At 41.4% G+C, this 21,842-nt stretch overlaps 1 protein-coding gene across 6 annotated transcripts; it reads right to left on the minus strand.

The window, feature by feature from the left end:
• Window positions 1-15,645: 15,645 nt before the first annotated feature.
• Window positions 15,646-21,374, minus strand: gja3 (gap junction protein, alpha 3). 6 transcript variants are annotated; one of them, XM_084421334.1, is made up of 3 exons: window positions 21,312-21,374; window positions 20,326-20,389; window positions 15,646-19,212 (listed from the first exon to the last, which is right to left on the minus strand). In XM_084421334.1, the coding sequence occupies exon 3, from the start codon at window positions 19,175-19,177 to the stop codon at window positions 17,861-17,863; it is 1,317 nt and encodes a 438-aa protein (XP_084277460.1). In that variant the 5' UTR covers window positions 19,178-19,212; window positions 20,326-20,389; window positions 21,312-21,374; the 3' UTR covers window positions 15,646-17,860. The 6 variants fall into 6 exon arrangements, with proteins under 6 accessions (XP_084277460.1, XP_084277458.1, XP_084277459.1 ...); XM_084421332.1 differs by having other exon boundaries at window positions 15,652-19,212; window positions 21,030-21,374; XM_084421333.1 differs by having other exon boundaries at window positions 15,652-19,212; window positions 21,184-21,364.
• Window positions 21,375-21,842: the final 468 nt, after the last annotated feature.

Raw genomic sequence — 21,842 nt, forward strand, 5'->3', positions numbered from 1 at the left:
CCTTCAGGTCCACTTTAACAAAACAGTTCCCTGTTCGGATCTGCACCAGGAGAGTTTTTAACGTCAGCATCTTGAATTTTCCTTTGTAGAGGGAAGAATTCAGATGACGTAGGTCCGATATGGGGCGCAGACCCCCATCCTTCTTCAGAACGAGGAAGTAGTGCCTGAAAAAGCCGCGGTTCAAGTCCGAAGGGGGAACCTCCTCTATTGCTCCCTTCAGGAGGATTGACGTCACTTCCTGCTGTAGAACAGAAGCCTCTAGGGTGCTGTTCGTAACAGTGGGATGAACCCTGTTGAAGCAAGGAGGATTGCGATGGAAATGGAGGGTGTTTCCGAATTGGATTGGAGAACCCAGTGTAGAACACCTGGCAGAAGCCTCCACGCTGCCAGGTTGTAAGCCAAGGGTTGCTTAGGAATGGGCTCTGGTAGGAGCTCGGCCACAGGACTTTCTGTGTGGCTGCCAGCAAGAGGTGGAGGGCATAAAAGCTAAAGTTACTGGAGGAGGGCCTGAGGTGTCCTTGGAAAGCCCATGAAGACTAATGAGGAGGTTTTTCTCATTTTGGTGTCTGGTGTAGAGGCTAGAGCATCCGACGCGGGGAGAAAGCCAGATGTGTCTCCCGTCGCGGGTGAAGCAGCTCATCACTTCTCCAAGAGATCTCCTTCCTGTGTCCGAGGCGGTCCCTGGACACGAAGGCAGGAGTGGAAGGTTCACAAGCCCTCCTAGGCATGAACTGCTTAAGGGCAGCAGATTGCGTCTCAGCAGTGCAGAATTTGTCGACCACTGAGCTGACCGCTTCTCCAAATAAACCTGACTGGGAGGTAGGGGCGTCCAGTAGGGAGACTTTCTCCTTTTCACGAATCTCAGTGAGATTCAACCAAAGATGGCATTCAACAGCCACCAAACCCAACCGTGCGTGCAGTAGGGATCAGACTAGTCGACTTTAATGCTCTGCCACGGCGCTTTAAGCTTGACATCGGCTAGTCGCTGGTCATGGCCTACAGAGGGCGCAACAGGATAATAAATCTTTTACGTTCCGTTTCCAAACAGTTAAAGTGACAAATAAATGCATACTCCAAGAGCGCTCCACATGACAAGTTTAATTATACCATCTGGATGCTCAAAATTGGTTGAATGCACGTTACAGACAGCTTATTGAACACAAGTTAATCACCGTTCTAAACTAATGCGTGCTGCATTGTAATGCACACACATAGCTTGCACATCGCGCACAGTTCGCACGCACACAGAATCATTCAGTAGCGCATAAATGTATTGTCAACACTGTTCTGTGATTTATCAGTAAAATGGCTTAGAAACTGAAAAGTTCTAGCATATATTTCTAAAACCTATTTCTATTTAGAAATACTAATACTAAAACCTAAAGCTTCACTATTAGTAGAGAGAAGCTGCCAGGAACTAATTCACACGCAATCGCTCTCTCACTAATGCATTCATAAAAATGTAATCTTTACGATGCTACTTTCTCTATCTGATTTAGAACGAGCTGAAATCTTTGAGAAATATAAGGACCCAAAGACAAAAGAACAGATAAAAATAAACTGTTATGTAGGATCAATAGCCTTGTGTGCAGCACTGTGTCGTATGCCATGTAGCGTCTGGACCAGCCAGACACACAAATGATTAATTATATTTAACGAATAATCCAGCAAACTCATTCTCCCAACAAAGGTCTGTGACCCATCCCCCGAAAACTGAAACTATCATCCCAAATGAAGCTAACACGTAGGCAGAACCAGGTCTCTGGTTACAGGACAGATGAAGACTGATAAGGTTTATGACCAGAAGGAATTTGCGATTTGTGACTTCGTTTATTTTTATTTTTTGAGAAGGACAAATAAACCATTTTAATCCTATATATTCTATATATAACCACTTGAGAAATGTATAAACATATCCAATTTTCCCATCTCATGATTTTCCTTTTATGGCCTATGTGTTAATTCTCTCTGTTAAACTCTTTTGGATTAATGTTTCAGACTTGCATACTATGGTTAACCAAAATCACATGTGTATCATGGAGTTTTTATGAACTGTGTTAATTTACATTACATTTTGCTAACTCTGTGATGCAAAAGGTACCGACTAGAGATAGTCGGGATCACCTCCACGCACGGCTTGGGCTCTGGAACCACACTCCTTGAGAGAGGATGGACTCTCTACCACTCTGGAGTTGCCGATAGTGAGAGGCAGCGAGGTGGTGTGGGTTTGCTTATAGCCCCCCAGCTCAGCCACCATGTGTTGGAGTTCACCCCGGTGAACGAGAGGGTCGCTTCCCTGCGCCTTCGGGTCGGGGATAGGTCTCTCACTGTCGTGTGTGCCTAACGGGCCAAACGGCAGTGCAGAGTACCCGGCCCTCTTGTAGTCTCTGGGAGGGTTGCTGGAAAGTGCTCTGACTGAGGACTCTGTCGTTCTACTGGGGGACTTTAATGCCCACGTGGGCAGTGACAGTGAAACCTGGAGGGGCATGATTGGGAGGAACCAATCTGACCAAACCAACCAAACCCTGATCTGAACCCGAGCGGTGTTCTGTTATTGGACTTCTATGCTAGTTACAGCTTGTCCATAACGAACACCACGTTCTAGCATAAGTACTGTGAGGGTCTGTTGGGTGTGTTTGGCTGAGTCCCCTGTCAGAGAGATCTTCAACTCCCACCTCCGGCGGAGCTTTGAACAGATCCCAAGGGAGTCTGGAGATATTGAGTCCGAGTGGACCATGTTCTCCATCTCCATTGTCGACGCAGCTGCTCGGAGCTGTGGCCGTAAGGTCTCCGGTGCCTGTCGAGGCGGCAATCCCCGAACCTGGTGGTGGATACCGGAAGTAAGGGATGCCGCCAAGCTGAAGAAGGAGTCCTATCAGGCCTGGCTGGCTTGTGGGACTCCTGAGGCAGCTGACGGGTACCGGGCCTGGGAAGAGTTCGCTGAGGCCATGTAGAAGGACTACCGGTTGGCCTCGAAGAGATTCTGGCAAACCGTCCGGCACCTCAAGAGAGGGAAGCAGTGCCCTACCAACACTGTTTACAGTGGAGGTGGGCAGCTGTTGACCTTAACTGGGGATATCGTCAGATGGTGGAAGGAATACTTCGAGGATCTTCTCAATCCCACTGACACATTGAGGAAGCTGAGGCCGAGGGCTCGGAGGTGGACTCGTCCATCACCCAAGATGAAGTCACAGAGGTAGTCAAGAAGCTCCTCTGTGGCAAGGCACTGGGATGGATGAGATCCGCCCTGAGAACCTCAAGTCTCTGGATATTGTGAGGCTGTCTTGGCTGACACGCCTCTGCAACATCGCGTGGGGGTCGGGCACAGTACCTTTGGGCTGGCAGACCGGGGTGGTGGTCCCTCTTTTTAAGAAGGGGGACTGGAGGGAGTGTTCCAACTACAGGAGGATCTCACTTCTCAGCCTCCCCGGGAAAGTCTATGCCAGGGTACTGGAGAGGAGAATTCGGCCGATAGTAGAACCTCGGATTCAGAAGGAACAGTGCGGTTTTCGTCCCAGTCGTGGAACACTGGACCAGCTCTATACCCTCTCCAGGGTGCTGGAGGGTTCATGGTTTTCCCAACCAGTCCACATGTGCTTTGTGGATTTGGAGAAGGCATTCGACTGTGTCCCTCACGGCGTCCTGTGGAGGGTGCTCTGGGAGTATGGGGTCCGGGGCCTTTTGCTAAGGGCTGTCTGGTCCCTGTACGACCAGAGCAGGAGCTTGTTTCGCATTGCCGGCAGTAAATCAGACTTGTTCCCGGTGACAACTTCACACTTTAAAAGTCACTGATCACAAGATCACAAACAGTTTTCTGTTTTCTCAGAAAATGTATACTTATTCATACTTATAGCCCTGATCCACAGAACCAACCAGGTTGGTGAAGTCAGAGCCAAAGGCTGCCCCATTAGTCAAACTAGCGGAAAAAGGCTGCTTCCGGGGTCTTAAGATCTCACAATGAAGGTCGCTGAAAAATGGTAGCTTCCTTCTAATGGGGCGCAAATTAGATTGGCTGCTCAGAAACCGCTCATCAAGCTTGGAGGACTGAGAATCGCGAGGTTCATCGGGCCACTCAATGTTGAGCTTCTCAGTACGTCTTCTTAGCACGTCCACAAACTCAGTGTAGGCCGTAGAAGGCAGTGCTTCCTGGCCGCTAGGCAAGAGAGTGTCAGCAGCAGGCCCAAAGGTGAATAAAACATCTTCCATTCCAAAGGAAACGGCATCGCATGCCTCTAGACTGGGGCATAAATAATTGTGGTGTAATTCCACAAGAGAATCAGCGCGGGTTGTCGCTTGCAATGAAACGAGAGCACGGTGGCTGGCGACGATACAGATCCATTGTGCTTCACCAAGAGGAGAACGAAGCAAGTTCCACTATATGCGGTTGCTGAAGAAGGAGGTGCCCGCGCCATCAGTGATTCTATATGGGTTCAGACTATCAGCATCACCCCAAGGGTGTTCCCTTTGCGTCATCGCTACTCAGTGTTGAGTGAACCTATGAAAGAGAACATTCAGAGAAGATAACAGTTTTAGACAATAATTTATTGGTCATATTAGGTAATTTTAACGAGCATAAAGATCCATTGTCAATCGTAGCGATGTATGAAGCACAACTCACACAGAAGTAACTTTCAAAACAATCAGCTTTCTGTTTCTAAACACGGACAATATGTGTGATCAGCTTGAACCTGTTGTGAAATTTAAATGGGAAATATTTTGCCCTCACACAAATCTCCCAATCCTGTGGATTTCTTTTGAATTGAATTAACCTGCAAAAATTTGCAGAACAATGGAAAACGTTACTCATAATTAGGTTCAGGAATGTAAACAAATCAATATTAAACTACACTTATGCTGCAATGTAGACATGAATGCCATGAAATCGTGCGGTTTGTTGAGATACTATTACTTTTCATCTGGTAAATAATAAAATGGGTGAAAAAAAATCATATCTATATCAGACCTAAACTAGGAAGGCCTGATTTAAAGACCAGAATATTTATTTCGCAGTGGGCCAGTAATCAACCAATCAGAACACCTTAGCAACTGCATAGTAACATGCAAAAAAAAAAAAAAAAAAAACAGAGCAATTTAGCAACCACATAACAATGTGATAAAAAAACAGTTAGAACATCCTAACAACTGTGTGATAACATGCTGCTACTCACAACTCATCAGAAACACCCTTTTCTGAGGGAAATTTCTCCTAACCTGTAGCTGAAATCTTAAATAAGCTGTTATTTTGGGCAAAAGTTCTAGATATTTTAGGTTAGCCACCAACTCTTGACATTTGTTTGTTCATCCTGAGCTGACAGCACTCTTCCATCAGGGATTATTTTTCATAAACGATGAACGTTCAGCATGGTCGTCTGATAACACTATGGAATGATTTTAAACAGACACAGTTTGATCAATGAGGAAGCAAATCAGTTGAGAAGTACTGTACTGTTGATTCACAGTTTATTTGCAGCATTTGATTCATTTGGGGATGAACAGAGTGGAGAAATGGCATAGTGTGAATTCATAGCGTAATAATGTTTTATCAGTGATTAAATAGACATCATTACAGAAGTTTTGTTACAAATTATCAGCATAATAATTTGAGGGGGAAAATAATTAATAAATAATAATGAGTTATTTTTAAACACAATTTGATTCAGTGGAAGAAACTCTGCCCTTTTGTAGATAAGTTAAAATGATTAATGTCACAATATTTGATGTTTGACCCAGAAATACTGCTTATTCCTTTTACTTCATAACATTTCATTGATTTAAAGTTTCCAAAATTCTAGTTTCACTGTAAAAAATTATATGATCAATAAGTTATGACTACATATGTTTTTACATTGCTTTAACTCATCAAAATAAGTTACGCAGTTTTCAACTTTTTTTTAGTCAGTTTAATGTAATTTAAGTTGAAAAGAGATAAACAAGTTGATTGTACTTAAAATTTCAAGGCAGCAACTTTTTTTTTTACAGTGTTGGTTTCAGGTTTAATTTAGAGTTTCAGACTTTTTTTGGAAATGTTATGTACAAATTTTTGAGCCCTTTTGAAACCACAGCTAGTGTTTTTTAGCCTGTGTCCCCTCGCAGTGCATCCAGTTGGGGGCGTCCTACATTGGGCGTGTTGGAGCCAAAATTAAACCAGGACGGGCCAGGGCAGAATGGAGACATTAAATTCTTTCACATTTGGGCGTGAGTTTTGTTTCCAGATAACTGGCCATCGCTCTCCATGCAGACATGACTCTGATCCCTGCTTCAGGAACACTGGAATGTGGTCTCTCTCTTTTTTTTTCTTTCTGTTTGAGTGACGCAAAGCACGCTGAGGTTACCCCACCTATTTGAGTGTGCTTGTGAACTTTGGCACCTCCCTGCGTTTGTGAGCGTTATGTGTGTGGATGTTTTCTTTGTACTGCACAGGGCACAAATCTGCTTAACATTTCAGTTCAAAAATCCAAATTATGTACAAGAGAGATAAATCAGCGGCTAGAACAAGAAGAACAGGCTGTTTTGTGAAGGCACGTGCAGGTATGACAAACCCTCTTTTTTTGAAGAGGCAGCTTTTTTCTTTCTTTTCCATCAGTTAGAGTTGGCCAGACTCCAATAACTTGTCCCATTGATCTAAAGCGAAAACGACCCTGAGCGCACACACAGCCTGCCGGGCGAGAGGGCAGGCGGATGTAAAAACATTTTTTCACCCTCGTGGGTTTTTTTGTTTGGGCTCAATCCCCAGTCCTTTCAGGGGACATAAAGAAAGCGCTGCCCTCAGCAGGGTCATGTGGGATAGAGCCCCGGCAGAGGCGAGAGGCAGACTATAGGTGGCGATTAGGCCCTCTAATGTGTGATGAATCCTTTTACAATCACATGATATGAACTAATGTCACCATTTAATTATAAAACAACAGAGAGTGAGCTAAGGGAGGAGGAGTTTATGTTGGTTTGGGAACACAGCGACCAGCTGTACTAAAGTGAGAAGCACCAGCATGGATGACCACCACAGTTCTAAAAAAATTGTAAATTGTTAAAACTTCCCTGCTCATGTAAGATGTCGGCCGGAATTACGCTCTTGGACAGTTGTTATCCCAAACAGCTCATTTTGAAGGACTTATTTGTAATGTCGTTACATTTAGGATGGTCTATATGGGTTTAGAAAGAAGTGATACAGCCCATTTTAAACAGAACAACAGACACACATTGTGAATGAACATGACCTGTGTAAGTTCACTCGGAGTCACTGTCACTGCCATTTTGCTTTTAGATACAGACCCTTGTTTAGTATATAAGCACGAGTCCAGACATTCTCTGTACTGAACTAGAATGGTGCGAGAGTGTGTTCACAGAGAGATTTGTGTGCCCTGCCATTGTCTTCTGGTTCATTCTACAATTGCAGTGACAGATGCTGTTACTCACTTTCAGCTGGCAAAAGGTCAAACTGCAATGCACACCAATCCTATACAATACCATGTATGACTTTAAACACATTTGAACTTTAACTTACAGTATATTTATTTACATTCATATAATCAATATTTACAATTGTTTTATTGTTTTAAGTCTTTTCGTAGGGCATGATAATATGTATGTTACTGCTCAATAATGCAGCTAGAGTACAAACAAGTTAGCAAAATATTTCTAAATAATATATATATATATATATATATATATATATATATATATATATATATATATATATACATACATATATACATATATTTACAAAAATGTGAGGGGTGTACTCACTTTTGTGAGATACTGTGTGTATATTAGTGCTGTCAATCGATAAAAAAAACGAATTAATCGCACATTTTTCTGTAATTAATAGAAATTTAAATCGAAATTTAATAGAAAATTCTTACAGAATAATTAATTATGAAATAAAAATTATTGTAAAAAAATATATATTCTTACAACTCTTTGTATTCATGTAACACTTTTTAACTCATTTAGGACTGTGCTTAAAAAGTTACTCGACAAAACGAGAATTTTGGCATGATTTTGTATGTTTTGTCCGCAAAACAGAATTGAATGCATAGCTGCCATGCTGTCTGAAGCGGCATTCTGTGTGCGCGACTCAGGTGTTTGTCCACAGCCAGTTGCTTCACAGACAAGCACGCCAGTACAGATTTGAGTTCTTATCTCTAAGTTTTTCATATAAATTGAAACGTTTATTTTTTATATTTAATTAATTAAATAAAAAAAATGTATTTAATGTTTAAAGGATTTTTTAAAACAATTGACCCTTCGCTAAGCCCCGCCCTCCTTAGTTACTGTTGCTACGCCTGACAAGCTTTGAAGGGTCAATTGTTACTAGTATTACCGCAATATAAAAACACCAAAGGGACTTTTATGACAATTTAGAAGTCAGTTCTGTGTTACCCTGCTCTATTAGATTGTTAATAATTTATAATGAATACTTTTTTTTAAATGAAAACCACCTTAAGGGGATACATACACTATGGTCGCATCTGAAAACTTAGGCAGCTGACTTGTTGCCTTGCTGCCCTATCAGGCAATGACTGCAGGCAGTGTTTGAGCAAAATAGAGAGAGTTTTGGTGAAAACTAAGTGAATGTTTAATTACTACAATAGTAATTTCTCGCTCGAAATGACATCAAAAGGGGAGACTGCTCGTCAAAATCGTACATTTACTCACAAACTGACCACCAACCGCAACTTTCAGAATGGCATCTTTCTTTTTTAGCTTAACTGTCATTGAATGGAAAACACAGGATTGTGGGATATCAAAGGCAGCAAAGGATACATCTATGCTGCCTTCAAAAATCGATCAGACGAAAGTATCTCAGGAGACAGGAATTGAAGCTAACATTGGATTCGGACATGCCTTGATGCCTTCCGACCCTGGAACGTGTCCTCCGAAGACAGCATTTTTAGGATTTCGGTCGCAGTCTATATGGACTATATTGTCTATATTGAATTTTTGTGTTTCAAGACCCATTGCCACAGGTTTATAAAATCAAGCACCTAGCCATGCATGGTAAATGGGTAATTTTGAAGAGCTCAGTGAATTCAAGCGTGGTACTGTGATAGGATGCCATATTTGCAATAAGTCAGTTTGTAAAATTTCATTATTGCTAGATATTCTATGTTAACTGCATGTAAGTCAGGGGTGCCCAATCCTGCTCCCGCCGATCGACTGTCCTGCACAGTTCATCTCCAACCCTAATCAAACACACCTGAAGCAACCAATTAAGGTCTTCAGGATCACTTGAAAATTAAAGGCAGGTGTGTTTGATTAGGGTTGGAGATGAACTGTGCAGGACAGTCGATCGGCAGGAGCAGGATTGGGTACCCCTGCTGTAAGTGGTATTATTGGGAAGTGGAAGCATTTAAGAACAACAGCAACTTGAAGCTATGAAGCAGAAGACTAGGTAAAGTCACAAAGTGGGGTAACTGAGTGGGGTAAGCTGATTCCACATATGAAGAGTTCCAAACTTCCATGGCATTAATATCAGCACAAAAACTGTGCGGCGGGAGCTTCATGGAATGGGTTTCCATGGCCAAGCAGCTGCATGCAAGCCTCACATCACCACGTACAATGCCATATGAGATGGATTGGTGTAAAGCACACCTCCACTGGAGCAGTGGAAACATGTTCTGTAAAATGACATGTCATGCTTCTCTGTTTGGCAGTCTGATGTGCGAGTCTGGATTTGGTGGATTCCAGGAGAACATTACCTGCCTGACTACATTGTGCCAACTGTAAAGTTTGGTAGAAGAGGGATAATGGTATGCCCTTACAAAAAAAAAAAAAAAAAACTTCAAGTTCATTCTATTAAGTATACTTAAAGGTATTGTGGAGGATTTTCCCAAATTTTAGAAAAGAACCGCCCTCTCCACTTTTTGAAAAAATGCACATGCGCAACTACCTGCTCCCGAGAGGGAACGCCTATTAAAAGTGTGCATGAGACAGGGGGGAAGGAAGTCGACCGGAAGTTGAAGTCGGCCGCGTTCCGCCATCTTGTAGCAGAACTTCACCTGCAGTTAGCATCCCATTGACTCCCATTCATTTTGGCGTCACTTTGACAGCGAATAACTTTACATCTGAGGCGTTTAAAGACTCCATTTGTCCATTATTTATTTCTAAAGAAACACGACAATGTATAAAATGCTCCATTACCTTGTAGCGAAATGTTAAGGCCCCGTAGAAGCAGTTTTTGTAAAAGTAGGCTAACGATTGCGTCATAACCACGCGACTCTCTGTCGCACAGTAGAGAGATTACCGTATGGACAGGAGGAGAAGCTCGAGAGCAATCGGGGGGACGTGGAGGAAAAATGACAATATAATTAATCAGAATACCTAACAAAAGTTGCTCCTGCTCCAAGCTTATGGACAGCTCCTACTCACACTCTCCGTCTCTGCAAGTTTCGGAAGGGAATGATTCAGATTTCTCTTGGCACAGCTACTAGAAGACAGACGGGTTGCTCACGTGGTCCGTGTAAAGCTTTGCTCGGTTTGAGTCTGCGCGTCAGGAAAGGAAGTGCTAAGAAATCGCTAAAAATGGGCTTCACTTGTCTCAATTGAGTTCCAATGGGGTCGCTGTGTCCATTTCTTTTACTGTCTATGGCATGAGAGAGCCTAGTTCTCCTCGTGCACGCTCTGTTTACAAGTTGCTGCGTGACTTGTGCCAGGGCTAGCATCGCTAATCATAGCTTACATTAACTTTTACTAGCAGTGATTTTAAATGGATTTCTCCAAATAGCATGCCAAACTTTACCTGTCGAGTAGAAACTTCGTGACTGAGGCATCAGTGGGAAGCCCAACCTGTGCTTTTAGCGCACGCCAGCGTGTGAAATATTCTCCCAAAAACACTCTGGTCTTGTTTCTTTCTTCAGAGGCCTTTCTCTTCATGTCATACAATTCGTAGACACTTTTTCTCTTGCGACCCTCAGTTTTGAAAAAACCCGGTGAGAACGGGCGAGTTTCAATGAATGGCTGAAACCGTAGCTCACCACACATATACACCTGAAAGTGCGCATGCGCAGAAAGCGAAATCTACCTAGGGACGAGCACGTACGACGGCCTTACGTAAATATATCACCAGAATGATTGACAACTAGGAGGACCAATAGCTTGATGATCCACCAGCTTCAAGTATATTTCAAGTATACTTTATGTAGTAAGTATACTAAAAACAATGTACTAGTAGTATACATATAAGTGTACTATATCAATTCTAGGGACTAAATTGGCCCACTTTTTAGTGTATAAAAGTATACTTACTCACAATAGTAAACTTTGAGTACTATTTATCGCATGACTTTCTTTAAGTGAACGTAATGTCATACTTATATTTATACTTAGTATACTTTCTTATTTTTAGTTTAAAAGTACTAATAGCATTTTGTAAGAGTGGGGCTGTTTTTCAGGGGATAGGCTGGGCCAGGCTCTTACTTACAGTGAAGGGAAATCTTCATACTTCGGCAAGACATTTTGGACAATGCTATGCTTCTAACTTTGTGGGAACAGTTTGGGAAAGGCCCTTTTCTATTCCAGCATGACTGTGCCCCAGAGCACAAAGCAAGGTCCATAAAAACATGGTTGGATAATTTTGGTGTGGAAGAACATGACTGGCCCGCACAGAGGGGCCAGATTCAAAAACATTTTCTTAAGAAAGAAGATAAGGAAATTTCAAAAGAATGTTCCCAAGGGCAATTCTTGAAATATTCTTAAGTTCTCAAATATTTTTTGAGAAATAAACATGACATTCGGCATAAAGCCTATACTTTTGCCCCATATAGTGTACATTTATTTTTGTTTCACAGAAGAAAGTATGTCATACAGGTTTGGAACGACATGAGGGTGAGTGATGACATAATTCTGATTTTCTCTTTAACCATGAGATTTGTCGGTGGTGTTAGTGCTTCTGATTACAATTAATTAGAAGTAACAACAAAATAGCAAAGGACAAAACAGCATGGCAGCCAATGAAAATTATTTTTAAATTATATATTATTTTTAGTTGTACAATTATTTAGTGTGACCTTAAATGAAATGAAGATGATGAAAATAAGGCCATTGTTTAAAGGGGTGGTATAATGCCCTTTTCACAAGATGTGAAATAAGTCTCTGATGTCCCCAGAGTGTGTATATGAAGTTTTAGCTCAAAATACCCCACAGATATTTTTATATATCATGTTAAAATTGTCACTTTTTGAGGGTGAGCAAAAACGCACCGTTTTTGTGCCTGTTCCTTTAAATGCAAATGAGCTGCTGCTCCCCGCACAGAGGGCGGAGCTTCAAAAGCTTGTCTCCTTTTACGTCACACAGACATGCACTGAAAATTTCAAATACTTTTAGCCTTTTATGTTTAAACCAGAGTCAGACAATAACGGAGAGACTCAAGAAGAAGTGACAACATGTAGAATGCAACAGGACATTTCTGAATGGTTAGTTGATGAATTTATGTTGCTTATGTGTAGTTATCTTCTAGTCATTGATTAGCATATTCTTTCATGATAATGATCATGTTCCGGGGCAGGGTTTATGTAAATTTTAGGGTTTGTGATGTCACTAACCCGGGAGGAATGTCCTGTTGTCCCTACCAGCCGTTTGTTGAAGTCCTTAAAAAGCAATTTCTTTAAAAGAAAATGTCTCCCTTTGCTTTGAACTTTAAGCTTTGTAACTTTGCAGATGTTGTTTATGCTCAAACAGCAACATTACACACTAACTAAAGCTAGAAAAGAGAAATCATAAATAATCACACCTTAAATGTAGGACGGATTGGTTGTCTGTCAGATGGAAATGCCCCCACACCTTTCTTCAAAAGACAGCAATTTGATTAACAGGAATATGATTTTTACTGTTGAAAGAATCTGTTGTAATGTTCAAATCTAACATCAAAACATTGACCATCATTAACTGCACATGCACACCTTGGTCCTGACTGGGCCCCAAACATATTGAGTGTCTTTCCTGATATAAACAACACGGCACGATGGTATTCAGGCAGAGAGGCTGCATGAATTTCCAAGGTGATTAAAGGCTATAAATAACTGCCTGTGTGTTTTTAGTTCTGGGATGGTGAAGCCAAGTGCTACACATAGACCCTGCCCTTCATAGATAGCACTGCAACCTTCAACCCGCAGACAACCAATCGAATGACACCCCTCAAACACTGGACTTAACACCTACTGCCTATCACCTCCTCTTCAATGCCTGGCTCCATGCTCTTCTTCCCACAAGCCTGTACCAAAACTATCCCTTTGATGTCATTGTTTTGCTCTACTTCATTGTCATTGATCACCGTCCTTATTCTTATCATAACACTGATGCTCCAAGTTAGTTCAATGTTGTATTCTGTGCTGTATTGTAACCTTAGGAGGTTTGCCAGTTTCAAATTTGCATTGTCTCTCTAATCCTTTGGCCCTAAAATAACCCAACACACTTGTCCTCTCATAGATATCTAGACACAGAGCACATGAAACAGCCAGTCGAGCTTCGACTGCTGTGTATGTGTGTGTGTGTGTGTGTGTGAGAGAGAGGCCGTTCCCACAACACACAGCATGTGCTGACTAAATGCAATAAGTGTCAGTTCAAATGGACCAGTGCGGTGAGAATTAAAGTTCTCTGAACTTGAACTCCAATGTCAGAGCTGACGTTTTTAAGCTGGCAGTGTTGAGATCCGCCTCCACTCAACATCTCTTAGGCTTTCATTGTAGCCTCCCATGAAATGGATTCAGGGCTCCGTTTAAAATCACCATGAAATAAAAATGGACAATTCTTTTTTATATGGAATATTGCAGTATTCTCTTCTCTGATTACGGGTTTACTGGCGTGAGGGCGGGATCAACCTGTCACTCAAATGACATCACAGCAATAGCAAAACACAACCATCCAATCAATTTCACTTGGATTTCCATTACAATAAGGAATAAAAGACATCACAACTTCCGTTTCATGCTTTAATATTTTTTACAGTGCCGATTTATGTCTGACCTTTTTTTTTGTTTTATATATATTTCATTTGATATTCGTAGTTTATAAATTAATGTCAATTCATTGTTGTCAAGTTTTTGAAAGAGGATGGATCAAGTCTGGTTTCCTTGTTCTTTATACATTTTCCTCAGTCTTCCGGCTTCATCTTATGCACAAGGTTCCTCTGATCCAGTATTCCCTTCATTCCAAGCCAGTGGAATTTTTTGTAGGCTGTAATGAGTAATGATGCAGCAGCCTGTCACAGTTAGAGCTTATAGCTCATAATTATTTCAATTCCGACTAAAGTAAAACGCCAAACAGGCAAATCATTATTTTAGTGTCTCAATTAGGATTTGGATTTTCTGCATGTTATTGTTGTTTATGTGTGTGTTGGGAATTCTTTAAAAGGGGGTCCCTTTCATTGAGTTTTTGAGATCACATGACCAGCTAAATAATACTAAAAAGTTATGAAGATGGCATCATCCAGATTGGATACGTGTAAGCTCCAAACAACTGAGATTAATGGGAATGCTAACGGACAGTTCAATCTAGGTATTACCTTATAGCTACATTGCTAACAAACAGCTGAATATATTAAAGCTACTTAAAGGGGCAACATTTGTACTTTTTTACTTTCAGATTGAGAACAAAACAGAGCAGCATTTATCTGACGCACACAGAACAAGGATCTCAAGTGGGGCGACGGGATCAAATGGGAACACAAATACAATTCACCCTTCACTGGGAGTTTGATTGACGTGCAGTCTGACCAATCATAACGGCAAACATAAAACAGGTGAGTTAGTAGATTAACGTCAGTGGACTTGAACTTGAAAAATGGTGTATTGACGTCTTTCCGCAGTTAAAACAACATACCTTCTGATGTTCACTTATGTTTATTTCTTGCTATAACTATTATATAACTATTTATTGTTTGAATTTCTTTAAAAAAATGACCAAATTTGAAAGCTGATTTGTTGCATCATATCAAAAGTAATCTGCTCTATCTTGTCTGTCGGCACATTGTCAGTGTCTTCTTTGCTCCTCCCGATGTATTTTTCACTGGACGAGAGCGCCGTGACTTGTCGGACGTAGCTACAGTAACTAACCCCCTTAGCCCCCCCGCGGGTCTTTGCAAAGGGTCAATTTGAGTAAACATTTATTTTGCAACATGAAAATTGCATGTGGGAACTTCTAGGATGAGTAATACACTCTGAGTAATAATCAAATATGGCCTGCATGGTTTTGGACTGTGTGGATCGTGGGGGTGATGTGTCATTAGTGTCCCTCATCATTCAGTCTCATTCTCACTTCCCCTCTAGGAATCTGGAGTGGAGGACTGATAAGCATAAAGGTCAGAGGTCAACGAGTGCAAGTTTTTTGGTTGAGATGTGCTCAGACTAGTTTCTCAGTATGATTTTGGCCTGAATTGCATAAATGCAGTGATGAGGATTTGAGACATTACCTTTTAAACTGTCTAATTAAATTCAGGGTTGGTTAAAACTGACTAAATTAACTTGATTAGGTGCTAACCTTTAGAAAGATCTCATAGTTCTGTGAAAGTTTCTGCCTTGATCTTTTTAACAGCCACTGACCAAGCCTTTTTAGTGAGCAGGCCTGCACTTGAGAGCACTCAACATCAGTAGTTTGGAAGGTTTGAGTTTTGAAGCCTGCCGTTTACAAATGAAAAGGTCAGAGTAGCCTACATTTATGGTACAAAAAGTTTATTTAGTAACAGCTTTGTAAACATTTGAGGTAAATGAACATTTACATCAACTTGTTCTTATAAAATTGAATACACAAGGCACTTCTCTTAAGACAGCATCGAAACAGGCTGCTGTTCTGAGCATATGTAGGTGGTTCATTTCCCTGATTGGTCAGAATAATCAGCTCTGCTTGAGAAAATCAGTTCAAGAAATGAGCGTTATCTGAGAATAATGGGCTGCAACTAAGTACACTACAAACGGATCGAGATAGGAAAGAGCTGGCTGGCTGGCCAATTCAAATTCAGAATCGATGAAATGCTATAATCCACAATGTTCAAATTTCCTGCGGTCCTTTCAGGCCACCACAACAGTCCTAAAATAAAACATGGGAAACGTGCATATTTCTTAAACTCTACAAGTGCTGTTTTATAAATTACATTTGATGTTATTTAAGTGGAATAATACTGCCATCAACACAACGACTTTTACCATTAAGACATTTTCCTTTAAGGATCAAAAAATATTTCCTCCTTTCTATCAATGTAAGAATTATTGAACAGTGTTTTTTGCCTAAATGTGCAAATCTTCAACTATTTACTAAAATGTAAACTTTAAGAACCAAAAAATGACAAAATAACACACTTTGGTTTTTGGATACATTAAAACAGCAGAAAATAAATAACATACATCTGTAAATACTGTGATCTGTTAAAAGCAAAAGTAATTCTGTCCTAAGGACAAACCTGCACAGTCTCTGTGTGATGAAGCAATGCACCTCTTTCTATTTCAGGGCTGTCTGTCTCTTTAAATGGATTGCCGAAGTATATACCTGATAATAAAAGCATTGTACATTGTTTTTAAATGGGTCTCAAGAAAAAAAAAAAAATCATGTTGTGCTGTCATGTTGTTACAGTATGTGTACTGAAGGCATGTTCTATGCAACAGCAGTAGTAGTCAGTGAAAATGAGGGCCTCACAGTAACCTGAAACTGGACCAACAAAGAGGAGAAAAAAAAAAAAGGGGGGGGGTGGGGTATAACCTCATATCAGCATAAGACACTTGCAGCATCTTTTTATGTCCATTTTGAAGTAACTACTTTTTGGCAACCACGAACTGACTACAGAAAAGCAATGCTTTTGATGACGATTTTTGTACTCATTCTCAACCAATTGCTTACATTTTTAGAAATAAAAATGCTCAAACTTTTCGATATATAGGATGAGAGTTAGTACTCCCCTCCTCAGAATAACTACTTCAAAAGTGATCATGTATTCCTGATGGCAAGATGGTCATATATCAAAACTCTCAAATCCAAAAGAGGAGCAGGATGTGAACTTCAGATCATGGGATTGAAAAAAAGAAAAAAGAAACGTGGTCCAGAGAATAAACAAGCTATATGAATTAAAACTGCACCATTCAGTAGTACAACAGTTATCTATATATGTCACTTGCCTCAGTGTTATGTTCATTTTTTCATGTATGGATGACCTTTTTTTCTGTTATGCATTAAAGTATGCCACTTTCATCAGGCAATGTGCTTTTTTTCTTCCCCAACACTTTGATTTCTCTTTAGAGTGAGGAAATGTAGAGACAGATGCTGGAAAAACAAAGAGAACATTTTTTAAATGTTTCAAGATGAGTGTTTATGAATTTGACAACATCAACTGATTTTCTTTCTAATTTCTAGCATGTTCTATTCCAGGCTTCAAAAATAAATAAAATAAAATATAGTACATGATAATTGTCTACTCATTTAAACCATAGATGGTATTTAAAATGTAGTTTTGTTTGTAACCTGTTTTATTGCACTGCAAACATTTTATGTTTGGTGCCTTTGTTTTTATCATGAGACTTGGATACAGTGTACTTACTGAATTGAACTGATTAAATGGCAATCTTTTAATTCTTACTTTAAGGCCTTGTCAGACTAATTTAAGTGGCATTTTTCAGTGAATCGCTCCAGATTCTGGTATAACATAACCTGCATCAGGTTGGCTGTTCCATTCAACTACTGCATTACACTAACCAGCATTCAGCAGCCATCTTTCATAATCCCATAAGAGATGATTGAACTCTTTGCGATTTGATTTTACATCGCTCACTTAATGAATGGAATTAACTTTTCCATTCCAGCAATCTGCCTCTCACTTCCTCTTGTTTTTTTGGTGTATTTCTTTGTGTTTTGTCCACAAAACCCTGCGCTTTGGGGTGGAGAGCCACTACACCGCCAGATCATCGGGCCTCGCTCTTGCGCTGCTGGCTTTACTAGCCCTGCTCAGTCGTCGAGCGTCAGTGAAAATGACGGGCGGCTCGTGCATCTCCACCGTGGTGGTGACGTGCCCCTCCTCCGGCCCAGCGCTTAAACCGCCGCCGGCGGAGGTGGGGGTGTCAGCGAGCTGAGCGGCGTCTTTGGCTTGCCGCCCATTATTGGAAGAGCGAGACGAGGAGGAAGGGGAGGGGGAGGCGGCGTTCATCTCCCGAGTCTGCTGCTCGGTGGCCAGGTTGGCCCAGTTCTGCTCGGCAGCCAGCCTGTGGTTGTTGTTGTTGCTGATGTAAAAAGGTGAGGACTCCTCGAGCTCCTCGCGCAGAGGGTCCATCTTGAACTCAGCCGTGGAGGGTGCCGACACGGGCTGGAGGAACACGCCGCCACACACGGCCATCTCCGTGTAGTCTGGCGGGTACCTGAGGGTTGGAGGCGAAGTTCTGGGAGACTCGGGCTCCGCTTCGTTCGCGTCGGGCAGCGACTCGCGCTCGGGCGCGAACTCGTTGGTCATGCCCTGTTTGACCTTCTTCCATCCGAGGTGATATATTTCTAACAAATTCAGCAAAAGGGACACGCAAGCCACCACAAGCATAAATATGATGAAGATGGTCTTTTCCGTGGGCCGGGAAATGAAGCAGTCCACCGTGTTGGGGCAGGGCCACCGCGCACACTTATACAGGGGCCGCAACTGGAAACCATAGAGGAAATACTGACCTAAAATAAACCCCACTTCAAACAGGGTCTTGAAAATTATGTTGAACACATAGGTGCGCAACAAGGCACCTCTAATGCGGATTTTGCCGTGCTCGTCTCTGATTGGCGGCTTCTCCTTTTTGCCGCCGCCGCCGCCGCCCCCACCCCGTCCACCAGCCTCCCCTCCCCCTCCGTTTCTATACAGGAGTTCTTTCTCCTCCTGGAGCCGGCTGGCCTTTCGCAGCTCCTCCTCACGCTCTTTCCGCTTCTCCTCCATACGAACAATGTGCAGGACGTGGCCCAGGTAGATGAGCGTCGGCGTGGACACGAAGATGATTTGGAGAACCCAGAAGCGGATGTGGGAGATGGGGAAGGCCTCGTCGTAGCAGACGTTCTCGCAGCCGGGCTGCTGCGTGTTGCAGGTGAAGTCCGACTGCTCATCGCCCCAGACCTCCTCGGCTGCCGCTCCCAACACTAGAATCCTAAAAATGAAGAGTACCGTCAGCCAGACTTTGCCGATCACGGTCGAGTGTTCCTGTGCATTCTCCAAGAGCCGCCCAAGAAAGCTCCAGTCACCCATGCTTTACGATTTCTAGCCTAGAGAGAAAGTACAGTCTGCAGCCGAGAGTAAGAGCGAGAGACGGAGAGAGAGAGAGAGAGAGAGAGAGAGAGAGCGAGAGAGAGAGAGTGAGAGTGAGAGCGAAAGAGATAGAGAGAGTGGAGTCAGGTGAGCAAAAGGAAACAGAGGGGAACAGAAAGGATTCATCAGAACTAGTTAAACTGTTAACAAAATAACATATTACACTTTACATGATATGGATATGATCTTCTCAGTCTGTCTAGGCCTGTGCTGTGAATGTATGTTCACACAGACACAGCTAAAAGTACATAAACCTATTAAAAAAAAACATGCTCAGCTCTCATGAACTCACACAGCATTTCACGGTTCTGCATAAGATCCGAACTGTAAGCCCTGATGAAGCACTCGCCAGTCCCTCGCACGAATTCATCAAATGATGTTTGGGAAAATCGAGCAAATCAGCCTTGTCAAATATCACATTGACAAAAAAGTTTGACATAAACTTATGGATTTCGTGACCCCTCGCTATTTAACTCTCTAACTGGCTGCTATGAACCTGGCATGCACAGTGTAAGCAAACTCTCTATGGCTCGCTTTCTCTCCAACCACTGACACACACACATACACTCATACACACTTTTTGAACACACTCAAACACACAGTCTCTTTCTCTCTCACCTGTTCGCTTCACTGCCCAGCAGGCATGTGCTGAGATCGACATTATAATGTTCAAAAACAGTTGAAAGCGTTGACTGGACAGTGATGTGTGAAGAGCCCTGATAGAGCCAATTTCAGGACATCAAGGGGGAAAATGCAGTGAAATATGGAGACAATACCAGGCCACTTTTTTAAGTGTGAATCTACACTCATCATGTTTACATGATTATAATTGTAAGCTAAAACAGTACAATACATGATTTGACCCTGTAGGTGCTGTAACTGCTTTGAAAAATGGATGAATCCAGAAATGAGTGTCGTGATTTAACTTCAGGATTTTGATCAACACAGATTTATCTTTATCATAATAAGCACAAATAAACAGCAAGATTGAACAGAACCAGGGTGAGGTTGTATTGCCACTTGTAAACAAAGACCCCCGAAATAGCAAAAGACATACAACAGGCAGAAAAAAAAATCATTTTACTTACTAAAATTATGTTGTATTGAGGGCGGCAAATCCATCGACTAAGGTTCTAAACCAAGTCTATGACCCTGAAAGAGAAGGTGCAAGTTACATAATAATAATAATAAACATTTGTTTATTAATTTATTTTACATCTATCTTTGTAGATAATTTTTGTTAAAAAATGAAGAAAAAAATACATACAAGATTCTTTAAAAATCTTTTTAAATCCTTATATTAGTTCCATAGATAATAATAATTTTAGGCCTTTTTAAGTCCAGAAATTGATGGTATGATATGGCTAATAATTTTGATCAAATACACCCCAAAAATCTTTTGGTTCCTAAGGGAGCTATCATTTTCATTACAGATATTAAAGTTCTTATTTTATAATGATCACTAATATTTATCGTCTTTGATCTATCTGCTAAGCATTTCATTCCAAACTGCTGCTGTTATATAATTAACGGATGATAGTAATTATCCACTGTTCTCACTGTACGTTCAGGTCAAACTGTCAGTTAAAGAGGCAGATTTTCTATTCTTTGCACTGATTATGCGCTCATACAGCTCATCTCAATCAACAGATGGTTTCTTGAAATGTGTCTAAATGATTTTAGCTGTTAGATTGGAGTCAAAGTTGATGGCCTACCAGCTAGCGAAAAGTCACATTAATTAATATGGGGTGTAAAAGGATAAAATATTCCGTACATCTAACTTAAAGCATACCTTGACAAGTAGGCAAACTTATCTAAAGAAAGCAATATCCAGCGGCCACTGGTGCCACAGTTTGAGTGCGTTGAAAGCATACAGACCTCCCAAAGGCAGCAGGAGCCCTCCCCGCTCCCCCCGTTCCCAAATCCTGGCAGCACTGCCAGCTTACCAAACTCTTTTGAAAGTGGCCGGCCAACTTATTCATTCACAAAAGTTCTTCACACATAGACCCGCGGCCAAACTCTCGTAGAACACCTAGTTTTTCATGGCAAATCGAGTGTGGAGACGGGGTCTCACCAAGCGCAGCTGTCTCCCGTTCCCAGCCATCGCTACTGTCACTTTGAGTGGTCATGCAAGAGTGCTGCGTTCAGAAAGTCATCGGCCAGTCAGCGCGCACGCCACGCCCCTGTCAACTGGGGTAAACTCATCGCCCCAACTTAACTATACTCGAACACACGATTTTATTCAGGTCTATACGATGAAGACAGATGCTTTATTTTACTTTATACCACAGAATATTGTCATAAAATAAAAATAATGATAATAAAAATGAAGAATCGAAATTAATACTAATTATTATAAAAAGATTATTAATAGCCTACACTTAACAATAATAATATCATTGAGCAAGAGAGTTGAGAAAAAAAATGGGACGTTTTAATTTTTGTATCACTCCGCGGTCAATGCGTTGATTGGTAATATTCGAACGTTGATTCTGCTTTTGTTTCTGTGGAACTATTTTCGTTGGCGGAGTAAAATTATCAATAAAAAAAAAAAAAATGTAGGCTACAATTAGGTTGCCCACTTAAAAAACAAACAAAAAAAAAA

This window comes from Rutilus rutilus (genome assembly GCF_951802725.1).
Source record: "Rutilus rutilus genome assembly, chromosome: 10".
In the NCBI taxonomy this organism is placed as follows: Eukaryota; Metazoa; Chordata; class Actinopteri; order Cypriniformes; family Leuciscidae; genus Rutilus; species Rutilus rutilus.

What these genes read in the sequence shown, in the direction of transcription:
- gja3 (XM_084421334.1), bottom strand. Translation starts at nt 19,177, where the DNA reads ATGGGTGACTGGAGCTTTCTTGGGCGGCTCTTGGAGAATGCACAGGAA.